General features: G+C 32.6%; 2 protein-coding genes across 2 annotated transcripts in view; one reads left to right on the plus strand and one right to left on the minus strand.

Annotated features, from left to right (window-relative positions):
* The window catches only part of LOC114131710 (sushi, von Willebrand factor type A, EGF and pentraxin domain-containing protein 1), a 57,085-nt gene extending 48,850 nt beyond the window's left edge, over positions 1 to 8,235 (plus strand). Inside the window, exons 5-20 of the mRNA XM_050202192.1 lie at positions 3,128 to 3,223; positions 3,302 to 3,424; positions 3,563 to 3,853; positions 3,954 to 4,103; positions 4,203 to 4,382; positions 4,500 to 4,685; positions 4,930 to 5,051; positions 5,125 to 5,365; positions 5,469 to 5,642; positions 5,977 to 6,156; positions 6,281 to 6,517; positions 6,621 to 6,800; positions 6,875 to 7,048; positions 7,119 to 7,298; positions 7,366 to 7,474; positions 7,540 to 8,235. Of these exons, the coding sequence (XP_050058149.1) occupies positions 3,128 to 3,223; positions 3,302 to 3,424; positions 3,563 to 3,853; positions 3,954 to 4,103; positions 4,203 to 4,382; positions 4,500 to 4,685; positions 4,930 to 5,051; positions 5,125 to 5,365; positions 5,469 to 5,642; positions 5,977 to 6,156; positions 6,281 to 6,517; positions 6,621 to 6,800; positions 6,875 to 7,048; positions 7,119 to 7,298; positions 7,366 to 7,474; positions 7,540 to 7,780 (2,864 nt within the window). The 3' untranslated portion in view covers positions 7,781 to 8,235. The remainder of the gene's footprint in view (positions 1 to 3,127; positions 3,224 to 3,301; positions 3,425 to 3,562; positions 3,854 to 3,953; positions 4,104 to 4,202; positions 4,383 to 4,499; positions 4,686 to 4,929; positions 5,052 to 5,124; positions 5,366 to 5,468; positions 5,643 to 5,976; positions 6,157 to 6,280; positions 6,518 to 6,620; positions 6,801 to 6,874; positions 7,049 to 7,118; positions 7,299 to 7,365; positions 7,475 to 7,539) is intronic.
* Positions 561 to 12,460, minus strand: LOC126550493 (mitochondrial import receptor subunit TOM20 homolog). Its single transcript, XM_050202194.1, has 2 exons — positions 12,175 to 12,460; positions 561 to 2,042 (listed from the first exon to the last, which is right to left on the minus strand). The coding sequence occupies exons 1-2, from the start codon at positions 12,181 to 12,183 to the stop codon at positions 1,533 to 1,535; spliced, it is 519 nt and encodes a 172-aa protein (XP_050058151.1). The 5' UTR covers positions 12,184 to 12,460; the 3' UTR covers positions 561 to 1,532.
* Between the last annotated feature and the right edge of the window lie 140 nt (positions 12,461 to 12,600).

Here is a 12,600-nt window from a genome sequence, read left to right on the forward strand (position 1 = left end):
TTTCTTTTTTTTATTCTGAATACTTTACACATGATAATTTCTTATATTTTTTTAGTTATTTTAACAGTGAAATTTTATACTTAATTTGTAGAACATTTTTCGAGATTTATAGGGTGTTTTTTTATATTACATTTATCAAGATTTTTGAGTTTTTATTGAATGTATTAGATTAATATTACTTATAATTTGTAAAAATTATGTTCGTAAATGTAATTTTTATACAAATATTACATCATAGTATAGATAGAATATAGGATTTTTAACAATTATCAATTTTTTTTTAAAAGGACCAATTCAAATAAAAAGAAATCAGTTGTAGATTATTTCACAGATTAGATCAGTTACTATAATATATTATACTTAAGAGTTATTATCGGTACTTACCGTTATTACCAAACTACTATTATATAATTAGCATTATTGTTAATACTGGCAGAAATACCACGCTAGTACTTACCTCTAAATTTGAAATATATCACCAGCCTTAGACCTATAATATAATCCGACGAATAATTTATATTCCAAATGAATTTTCGGACAAGATTAGAAAAAAAACAATGTGATTTCATGTAAATTTTTATTTAAATTACAAAAAAATGGCGTATAATATAATATTATTATTGCTTTTAATATGTTTCAATCAAAATATAAACAACAGCTCGTGGACGAGCGAATCTAATAAAAAAATAACCGTCCGAATTCATTTCACATCTATACTACCTACCCCGTGCACGGGCTATAGCTATAATATAATATATATTTTTATTTAATTTTTTTTTACCTATATATATACGGTAAAACGTTTTAACTTCTAGGTTAGCCACGTATTCTTAATAAAAAAAAATTAATAATAATAATAATAATAATAACATTATAACAGTGTAATAACAATAAGACGCTGTTTATCGTGTATATTTTTATTTGATATAATATATGTTTGTAACGGGACATCGTGTATGATAATAATTTTAGGGTCAGTAATTAGTAAACGACGACGTACGATTTTATACATTATTTTAATTTTAATTTGTACGTTATGAATAATAAAAATACGATTACCCGAAACCCGTCCCCCCTAAAATAGTGCTTAAATCGCTACCGTCATCGCCCCGGAAGACGATGAAACTATTCACGACAAGCGACCGATTGATGTCGGCCTAAAAAGACTTACATTATTATTATTATTACTATTATTATTTATCGTATATAATACCGCTGAACAGTCGTCGTCGTCGTCGTCGTCGTCGTCGTCGTCGTCATTTATAAATAAAATATTTTTTCTACAGCGACAGTCTATACTTTTAAAGTGTCTAAAAAATTTATTACTTATTGAAAAAAAAATAATTATATTACAATATTACACGAAAACGCGCAGGGTGGAGTTGTGATGGTGTAGGGAGGCAGTGTGGTGGCGATCTCTATACAATATTATTGTACACTGCACACGCGCATTACAGTATAATAATATTATAATATTATCATCGTAACGACGAAACGACATTAGTAAATAATAATCGACAAAAAAAAAAAAACTATTCGACGTCGGACACGTCCAACTCGCTGATGACCGGGCCACCGAAAGACGACGACGGTTGTTTGGCAGGCTGCTGTGGCGGCTGTCGGCGCATCAGGTTCTTGCCCAATTCCGGCAGCTTCTTAATGAGCATTTCGAACACGGGGTCGGGCAGCGTGCGCTGCAGAACGTTGAGCAGCTCGGTGGGCTGGCCGCACACCACTACCGCGTTGGCCAAGTGCTCAACACCTCGGACTGCGTCACCTTGTTCCAAGTACGATTCACCCATTTGCACCTCCTGCAAGAAGAACCGCTGGACAGCCTGTTGGTCAGTAAAGTCTGGGAACGCCGACTTGGCTGCTCGCGCTGCGAGCTCGTGTTCCTTTGCCAGCAGCCGCTTCTTGCGTAGATTCGACTTAAAGTGCGGATCGCTGCGGCGCTTCCGGTCGAAGTATATGCAGTATCCGACAAAGCATAAGCCCGCGATGCCGGCCGCGGCAGCGCTAATGGCAGTCTTCGAGACTTCGGTCTGCGGACATAATAAAAATGATATGAAACACACGCAAAATTCATTACGACTATTATTATTTATTACTATCGTTTAAAATATACGTATTATATGTCATTCATTCAAACGCGAAATTCAATAGACACGATAAACGAAATGTGTCGGCAGATTTCGATCTATACGCATGTCAAAAACCCAAGGACCCGGGTCCGAGTTTCGACGGCGCGTACCCAAGACCTAATTGCGGTTTAAATCCGAAACAACGTACAGATACGATCTTTTGACCGCGCGCGTCGGAAGGTTGCAGTCGTTACCTACGTGGTGTGTATAATATTCATAGTTGTTATACGAATGCGACGTGTGACGTTGTCAAAAGAATAATATACAACGACATATAATAACAATAAAAATAAATCTGTGTAGGAGACTGCGTATATAGTTATGGGGACGTTGAAATGGTACCTCATATTATTATACACAAACTAGTTTCGAGTAGTGATGATAATGAACCTGACGCCGTCGTGCTGCTGCTGTATCGCCCACGACCTTTTTTTTATACATTTCATACGTTAAATGTTTTTGTTCGCTATTCTGACCAGCAGAATATAACTAGCGAAGGACATATTTGCCCTTCACCAGACTGCAGTATAGTAGAAGAACATGACTATGTGGATCATTTGCACACCACACCCAATTTAATTATTATTTTTTTTATGTGCTCTTTATATATAGGTACAACATAATATAATAATTATAATGGGGAAAAATACACATTCAACTCTACTTAACTAATACATTGAACCTTGATATTATCAATAATTCTCGGTAAAAAATATATAATATAACACATATAAAGTTTTTTTTGAAACCGATGAAGTTGAGTACTTACTAGAATTTTTATTTATTTATTTAACCTCGAAATTCACAATAATTGTAATTTATTTCACCCTCTCCCTAATCCAATTTATATTTAGCACGGACAATCGATAGCGATTCAGAAATTAAATATAATATGTAGTATTTATCTGTTATTAGATATACTGGTAAAATATAACTATTATATTTATTTAAAAAATTTAGTAACAAAATATATATTGTTTATACAGGTCATCAGCCTTTGCAGGACATAGAGATCAGGGTCGGGAATAGCAGTGCGGAATTGCAGAGAAACCCATTGTGTTCTTGGTTTCCAGGAACTATCGGTAAGTTTTTCTGAATTCAACAACTATAAAAACCAACTACCTATTCGATCTAATGATTTAACTGTACAACTTTTGCAGAGGAAGGCACAACGAAAATTCTCAGCTGCGCGCGACAGATTGTCGGACAGCACGTATTTTTGCAATTGGTAGGCGTTGAAGGATCGCTGTCCCTGTGCGAAGTCGAAGTTTATTCTACTGAAGGTTAGTTTATGAGTATATAGTGTTAATGAACAAAAGGGTAAATTGAATAAATAACTTTTAAAGGTGACATAGCCTCATGTTATATCAGATGTTTTTAAACAAAACTGTATTTTATTACGATGTTGGACCTGTTTATAGAATTTTCCATCGACCGCTGCGCACCGGGCAGTTCGTCAGCGAAAACTGATGTGGCTGTTTTTGACAATAAGTGTTACGAGTTTAACGTGAATCGGGGAGCGTCTTTCGCTGACGCCCGGCAAAAATGTCAGGCTACTGGCGGCGATATCGTGTACGGATTCCGGGGGTCATCGTCCACATTTTTGGCCGCAGAGCTTGAGCGACGGAAATCACGACTCAAGACCCAATTGATCTGGATCGGAGCACAAAAAGAACCTGGCCTTACGTCCAGGACGTGGAAATGGGTCAACGGTAAAAATATATCATATTGTAGATTATAATAGGAATATTTTTATGATCAAAACAGAAAGTAAATATACCAATAATATTTTTATCGATTTACTTGCTGCAGGTGACGTGATAACGAAACCAACGTGGGGAAAAGATCAACCAAATAACTATAACGGTGAACAGAATTGCGTGGTGCTCGACGGAGGCCGCGAATGGCTATGGAATGACGTGGGATGCAATTTGGATTATTTACATTGGATTTGTCAATATAGTGAGTTTGTCCATATAACGTGTAACTTAATTCAATTCGTAGAGAATTTATTATACTGACAGTTTAAAAAAATTAATTTTCACGCGTTTTTACATATAGCACCGACAACATGTGGGAGTCCTGACATCAAGGTGAACAGTACGATCGCGAGCCCGTATACGTTTAAGGTGTCATCGGTAATTGAGTACGTTTGTCCAGAAGGACACGCCACGCAGGGTTCGGCCAAAAGGACGTGTGGCTCCAACGGGTTTTGGACTGGGTCAGCACCATCATGCAAATGTAAGTATAAAAATAGTGTGACCCATTACACAAAATATCTGAAAATTCTGATGAAAATATAACCATTCTATACCACGATTTAACAACAGTAAACATATAAAATGTATATAAATATAGACGTCGATTGTGGACCATTGAACGGTATAGAAAATGGCACGATAACCTTGGAAGACAACGGCATGACGACGTTCAAATCGACGGCCAGATATACTTGCAACCAGAATTACAGTCTGTCAAATGGCGACGCCAAAAGGACATGTGCTGAAGATGGAAAATGGAGCGGACGCACTCCACAATGTCTATGTACGTACAAATAATTATATATGGTGGGCGATGCCACAAGGCAAGACATTAAGTAACAAATTATAATTAGATTGATTTTAATTTATTTATTTAATGCAGTTATTTTTATCAATTAACTCAACTTTATTTTTTTAATCGAATTAGTTTTAATAAAAAAAATTAAAATAATTTTGGTTATTTAAATAAATACACACAATTATTTTAGTTAATTATATTTCATTTGATATTAAAATATTGATTATAGTCGACTGGTGCGGAGATCCACCCGAAGTGCAAGGAGCTGCTGTAACAGTAACGGGTCGTAAAGCTGGATCCGTTGCCATCTATTCTTGCCATCAAGGATTCGTAGCCGTCGGTGGACAGCAGGTCAGTATATTGTCAATTATGTTACATGTTATACCGTTTTTACCAAAATTTTAAAATATATTTATCTATGCAGGAATTGAAATGTGGACTAGGAGGTGAATGGTCGGGCAAACCGTTGGTGTGTCGGTTCGTGGACTGCGGACCACCACAAATAATCGAAAATGGACTGGCTTCTCTAGTAAATGGTACCACAACGCACGGCAGTATTGTAGAGTACACGTGTGAACAAGACTACTGGCTCCAACCCCACACCAGCCGCCGACAGATTTGTACTAAAGAAGCCAAGTGGTCCGCTGACCCACCCACGTGCCAACGTGAGTAAAAAGATTATAAAATTAAAATTGATTACCGGTGTAATTTTTATTAAAAAAATTATTAATTAAAAAAAAAACCTTTGCGGTCTTTCTGGATCGATAGTGATCACATGTCAAGAGCCCGAAGTGCCTACCGGAGGTTACGTGGTTGGTTACGATTTCAATATCCATTCAAGCATCGAATACCACTGCGACGCGGGTCACAAATTGATCGGCACGACTACGTTGCAGTGCAACAACAACGGCGAATGGAGTACGACACCGCCTGAATGTCAATGTGAGTTTAAACTCAAGTACATGTATACACGCTATATGCGAAAAATCTTGTCCCTATTGACAACAGTGAGTTTCATTTAATGTGATCAGTGATTAGTCGATTACAGTGGTTCAGAATGTACAGGTCAAGGTTTAAGTGGTTTGATTTTATTTTATTAATCAATGGTTCCCAATAAATGAAGAATTTTATTAACCGCGGTGGTTATATTAAGCAAAATTCACTGCATTACATATGGATAAACAATATTAAGCATATTATCCGTGACATGTACCTTATATATTAAGTATAATATATATGTTATAATCATAATAAAATATATTGTTTTTGTACACAGACATTGATTGTGGTAAACTCACACCGCCAGTTTACGGTACGCTACACTATTCTAATGACTCCACACATCTCGACAGTGAGGTCAAATATAGTTGCAGCAATAACTATAGATTGACCGGAACAGCGATAAGACGTTGTCTTGAAAATCAAGCGTGGAGTGGGGCTGCACCGAAATGCGAAGGTAACACAGACCCAATATAATTATTATTTTGTCAAAAGTCGAGGGGGAATACTAAAAATAAATTACGGTGATTAAAAAACCAACTATAGGTGTTTAGTTTGAAATTTGCTTTTTGGTTTTATAGAAATAAGATGCCCGGAACCAATTTTACCAGAACACAGTATACTATCAGTAACGGGCAACGATCGTTTGTACGGGCGAACTTTAATAAGGACTTCGTCTGATGCTGTATCTACATCTACGTACAAGATCGGCGCTCTAGTCAAATACCGCTGCGAACGAGGATACAAAGTCGTTGGTGAGCCGATAAGCAATTGCGACGATACCGGTTCGTGGACAGGTGTAATACCGCAATGCGTTTGTAAGTTTTAAATATATTTATATTACTGATAATTTATCAATAATAATAAATAATAATAATAGGCGTATTAAGTAAAAATTGTTAATTCAATTTTTTTTTTTAGACGTTGATTGTGGAACTCCTGAGAGTATAGACAACGGAAAATTCAATTTAGTATCCAACGTTACATACTACGGTTCGGCAGTTCTGTATGAGTGCGACGATCACTTCCAACTCGACGGACACGGCAGAAGACTTTGTCTTGAAAACGGTACGTGGAGTTCAGAAACGCCCAAATGTCAAGGTAAGATATGAATTATAATATAAATTATCAAATCTAAAACACCAAATTAAACCATTTCGATCGTATTTATGAAGAAATAAATTGTGACGAGCTCAAGAGCGAAAACAGTCTAACGGTCAGGGTGGCGTCGAGAACTGTCGGAGGATTAGCGGAATACACGTGTCCACGAGGATATTTCACGATAGACAACACTACGAGATATTGTTTGCCAAAAGGATCGTGGAGCGGGAGACCACCAACGTGTCAAAGTAAATAATTATAATAAATTATAAAAATAATCTATTCAATAATAATTACGATATTATTTTTAAAATCTAGTGGTAGACTGTAAGCATCCAGGTCCAATTGAAAATGGTAGAGTCATAATAATGAACGATACGACGACATACAATAGTGCTGCGGAATACCACTGTGTACCTCATTTCCAAAGAGTAGGTCCTTACATGAGAAAATGTTTGGACGACGCTCAATGGTCAGGAGAACAACCATATTGCCAACGTAAGTTAACACTAACCATATACTCGTATAATAATAAAGAATTAATAAGAACATTTTTCTTTTGTAGCGATAAGTGCGGTTATAAGCGACACCAGAACCTTAGGTTTAGCTGTTACTGTTGGAGGCGGTTTTGTTTTATTCCTAGTCATACTTCTTGCCTTAATTTATTTAAGACTGTAAGTATTTCAAAATCAACAAATTAGATATAACATCCGTAACACTATGTTATTGTTTTTATTAGAAAACGGCCGACTCCGGTAAAAAATACAGAAAATGTTGAAGGAGCCGTACGCAAAGAAGAACAAAATACAGCAGTCATGTCGTACGCTTCATTAAGTGACGTACAGAATCATATCTATGATTCGGTAACAGACTACACATATGACGAACCAAACAGCTACTATGAGCCATCACCAGTCTCTAAAGCAAAATCAGATCATTCTGGTGCCACTGTAACGATTAATGGTGTAGCGATTCGATAATGTTCCAAATTAATGGCATAAGATAATAATTGTAAAATATTTTATGATTGTAAATATAAATTTATATTTAATGTACAAAGTTAGTAATATTATTGAAACGGAAAAATATGTGTAATACATTTAAAAAATTGTAGAGTAAAAGAATTTCAGGTCGTTTTTGTACCTATGTATAAGTTTAAGTTGATCAAATATTATATGAATAAACTTAAATTATATTGTTTATAAAAATTTGTAATTATTATTTAATTTGTAAAAAAAAAAAGTGAGCTGTGAGTCGTTTAAATAAGTCATAATTAATATAAGTATATGAAGTATTTTTTGTAGTCTTGTGATAAATTTTTGATTGGTTTAAATTTCAAGTATAACTACTTGTATATCATAATTATGGTTAATGGAATTAAATAAAACTTAAATATTTGTCAGAAATGTATAATAATAAATAGTAGATATCTACCTACCAAGTTGAGAATTTTAATGTACAATGAAGAAAATAATAGAAAATAATTTAAATAAAGTTGTTATTTCATATATTTTTGAATTATTAAGTTATTAAAATTCAATAAAATATGTAAAACGAAATAAAAATGAGTGAATTTTTTTAATTATCAATATTTAATGAGATCAATATCGAAACATAATGACTTAAAATAGAATTCTATGAATTTAAGGAGATGTTAAATGCACTATTAAATCTGTTAATTACAAAAATAAAAATGAAACATAGGACTGAAAATACTCAACAACAAATGACGCCCAGAAAATAGAAATATTTAAAAAAAATCAAAGGATCATAATTTTTTCAAAACATTTGTAATCATAAACATTTTGGAGCAAGAAGAGATACTGTTATTTTTTTATTGTATAGCACATTTTATGCATATTATATAAGAAAAGGAGATGTCAGAGTTCAAAAACTATGATGGATTGTTGTTGAATATATCATTGTACATTTATATTTTAAGTATTTCTTAGAGTAAAAACTTTTTTCTAACTAACTTTACCTATTTACTAGGGTAGAATTGATTCATATATGTACCGTGTGTTGGTTAAAGAAAATTAGCATAAAAATAACTACTTTGTATTTTTTTCAAAAAACAAACTATGTAAAAAGTGTACCTACTTTTAGTGTTATTAATTTTAAATTAAAAGCAAATCAATAAAAGTAAGCAGTAATTAGTTACACATTATAATACAAATTCACACTACATTAAGGACATAGGTATAACTTTTTATAAATTTATAATAAACACTAGTTGAGTAATAAAAAAACATAACATAAATAATATTATTTTTATAGTAAATAAATTTATATTAATTTTTCTCTTTCTATAATTAACTGGTAGGGGAAAAAATACATAACATAACTACTTATTTTAAGTTAAATTTCTACATACAAATAAAATGACAATTACTTTAATACTTAAACATTGGAATTTGAAAAAAAAATATTATACTTCCAGTAATGAATACAATAGTATTAATTTGTCACTAATAAAAGAAGGGTTGATGGGGTTTTTTTATCAAACTGGGTTGTTAAAATAAAGACAATAAAAATATCGATACCTATAGAACACTGTATATAATTTTTTTTTTTTAAAACAAAATAGATATTTTTAGAATTAAAAAATGTTAAGTTTTGAATCATTATGTAAGTATAGATACAATTCGCAATTTATTTTTCATTATCCTAATACCAAATGTATTTTTTAAAATAAAACTATGGTTTAGATAACCTCACTATTTAAACTTTTCGTGTTAACGTTCATCATTTAAAATGTATAAAAAAAAAAAGGAAAGGTTGATCATGAGTCCATATTTAGAGCATTTAGTTAGTGACTAGTGTTATATTAGGCTCAAGGACTCACAATAGTTTATTTCCTTTATTGTTTAAACAGGCTACTGTTTATCACATAAAAAAAATTAATAAACCTGTTGAAATCTCAAATCACATAAGTTTTTGCTTATCTGATGCAGGTTTAGCTACTCTTGATTTCGATATAAAACAAATTAAAATGTTTTTCTTAATACTAAATATTAGTTAAGTAAAAGTTTTATTTATTCTTTAGTTCATGGATAATAGATTAATAAAAGAAATTTAAAAAATCTATTTCATTCTGAAGAATTATTGGTATTAATATTTTAACTGTTATAATCTTAGGACAAATTACTAATCAATTTTAATAATAGTTGTAAGAAATCACAGCATTTAACAATTAGCGAGGTATGTATATGGCAGTTAATAATGTAAACTTACTACTTACTAGTATATAGGTTAAATAAACAAGTATAAAGTACTCTTCACATATATTATTTTATATTTGCTGAGAATACATTACATGGCATTCACTTTTAGCCCCACTTATTAATTTCACTAAATAATTTATTATGTTTACTTGTGTACCATACCGAAGATATTATCTTACATAATACAATCATAATAAATAAATAAGAATTTATTACATTTTATGGATATAACATAGTTATAAATTATAAAATATATTATATATTGTGTTATAGAAGTCCATTTGATACTTTGATAAGTATAATATATTAATATATAAGAAATTATTTTAGCTTATGGTAAAGGAGGGATTTGAAAAGGACAAGGGAATAATTCGACGACTTGTAAAACATTATTATGATAGCTATATGTATAATTTCTACAGTAAAATATTAGGTGTGAGACCAAAGTAGTATTAATCACTTGAATTCTAGACTGATGAGTCTATACTAAGTTGTGGCGACCATTAGAAATTAACCACATTTTCATCTATTTTTAGAATTTTAACATTTTAAGTGATAAATAACAATCCAGTCAGTGCATCCCAAAATATAAATATACCTAGAGCTTACATTGTTTAATACATGTAGATAAATACAAGTTTTGTTTTTATCGATTTAGGCCATAGGTAATTAAAGATTGAATAAAAAATTGCAGAATTTTTTTATAATTCTTAGGGTAGAAAAAATAATTCTATTGGAATATAAAATACACGTTGATAATTTAGTAATATTGAAAAAAATTACAAGGCCTACAAGTCTATAACTGTAGGTATAATAAACAACAAAGCTAATCTTTGCTAAAAGATTTATTCGCTCTTATATTAACCATCATGTAGGTATAAAAATACTGAAAAATATATAGGTAGGTACTTATTCTTATGCTAAACAAAGTTTTACTTTAATATTGACTAATAGAATTTAATATTTTTTAATAACAAAATAATAACAGATAATAATTATAGATAGGTAGTATTTAATACCAGTGGCGCAACCAGGAGGGTGGACTCGGGTCCGGACCCTCCTCTTGCTCGTATTATTAATTATTATATTACAAATTAATAAATAAAACGCCACTTTGGTTTTTCTTTGAGAAATGTCTATATTAGCACTTATTTAATATTTAAAATAATAATACTAATTAAAAAATATATTGTTAGACCCCTCCCATGAAAAATTCCTGGTTGCACCACTGTTTAATACAACTTTTAAAAAGAAATATGTACTTTTATGATTTTAATACAAGATAACTAAATTAACTGACTATACCTTTTATTATTTTTTTTTTTTGTGGGTGTTAAATGAGATTTTAATAACAAATTATTAAATTTCAATAATTATTTAATAATAAATCAATAAAAACAATTAAATAAATAAATAAAAATAAAGCTACCTATGCGGCTATGCCAACTTATTTTATTTTATATTTCAACATATATTTATTATAAAATGACCCGGTATGAAAAATATGAGTAAAATAAAAGGTAGGTAAGCGGATTTTTTTTCTTTTAATTTTAAATTTAATGTTGGTAGGTGCGTCTCATTAAACTGCTATTAATTATAATCCTTCCATAATAATTAATTTAAAAGTTAATTGAATTGTAGCCTTGTATATAAAACATCAGGCGTCAGTGTGTTTAGGTTAAGAACAACAATATAAATATTCCAGGGGAAAAGAGGCTTTGTGCAGCAGCAGCAGCTTTTGATTGCGGGAGTCGGGAGGGTCAAGGTCAATGTTACACGATACCACGTTATTTGGACTCCGGGACGAAAAAAAATCAATAACACTAGGCTCCAAAAATTTCTGGGTTTCTAAGCTAATGACGAGGATGGGAAGGGTAGTGGCGGTGGCTCAAGTGGACCCGGCGGCGTCGGAGCCCAACGCGGTATCGAAGTATCGAAACATGACCATATTAAGTATCATTTATGACCCGTTACGAACTTTCACTACACTGTTTCCATACATGGTAAAATACGTGTTAATCGTGCTGTACCGGCGACGGCGGCAGACGAGATTTTTTCGTACGATTTTATCCACGTGAGTTCATTTTTTCCCCGCCCAAATAGCGTTTAACAATCTTTATTAGATCGACGAATCATGGATTTACACTCACCGTTATCATGGCGAACCTCCCTGAATGATCGTCCAAGTCCAAATCCTAGAGATGTGTAGCTCATAAACAACTCGAATCAATGAGCCGACCCTTGGAAACGAATCGAACTCCCGGTCCGGACTAGCAATGAACAAATTTTGACGAAATTGATAGTACGTGACTGCACGTGAGAGAGGTTTATGGAATATGGAACTAAAATATAGTATGAGATACTAGAGAGACCGAGAATATCGGCGAAACAGACGGAATTATGGAAAACGAGAAAAAAAAACCAATGAATTCTGTATTCAGTGCGTCCACATTAGGAGTGAAACCGACCAGCGGTGTAGTCGGCCTCGGTCGGCCTGGATCGGTCTCCGCCGCGCACGATAATGTCTCGCGTCCTCTTATCGCATCGTCACCGTTGTGTGTGTGTAGTGCATAGAG

The sequence above is a fragment of the Aphis gossypii genome, chromosome 2 (assembly GCF_020184175.1).
Source record: "Aphis gossypii isolate Hap1 chromosome 2, ASM2018417v2, whole genome shotgun sequence".
Taxonomy (NCBI): domain Eukaryota; kingdom Metazoa; phylum Arthropoda; class Insecta; order Hemiptera; family Aphididae; genus Aphis; species Aphis gossypii.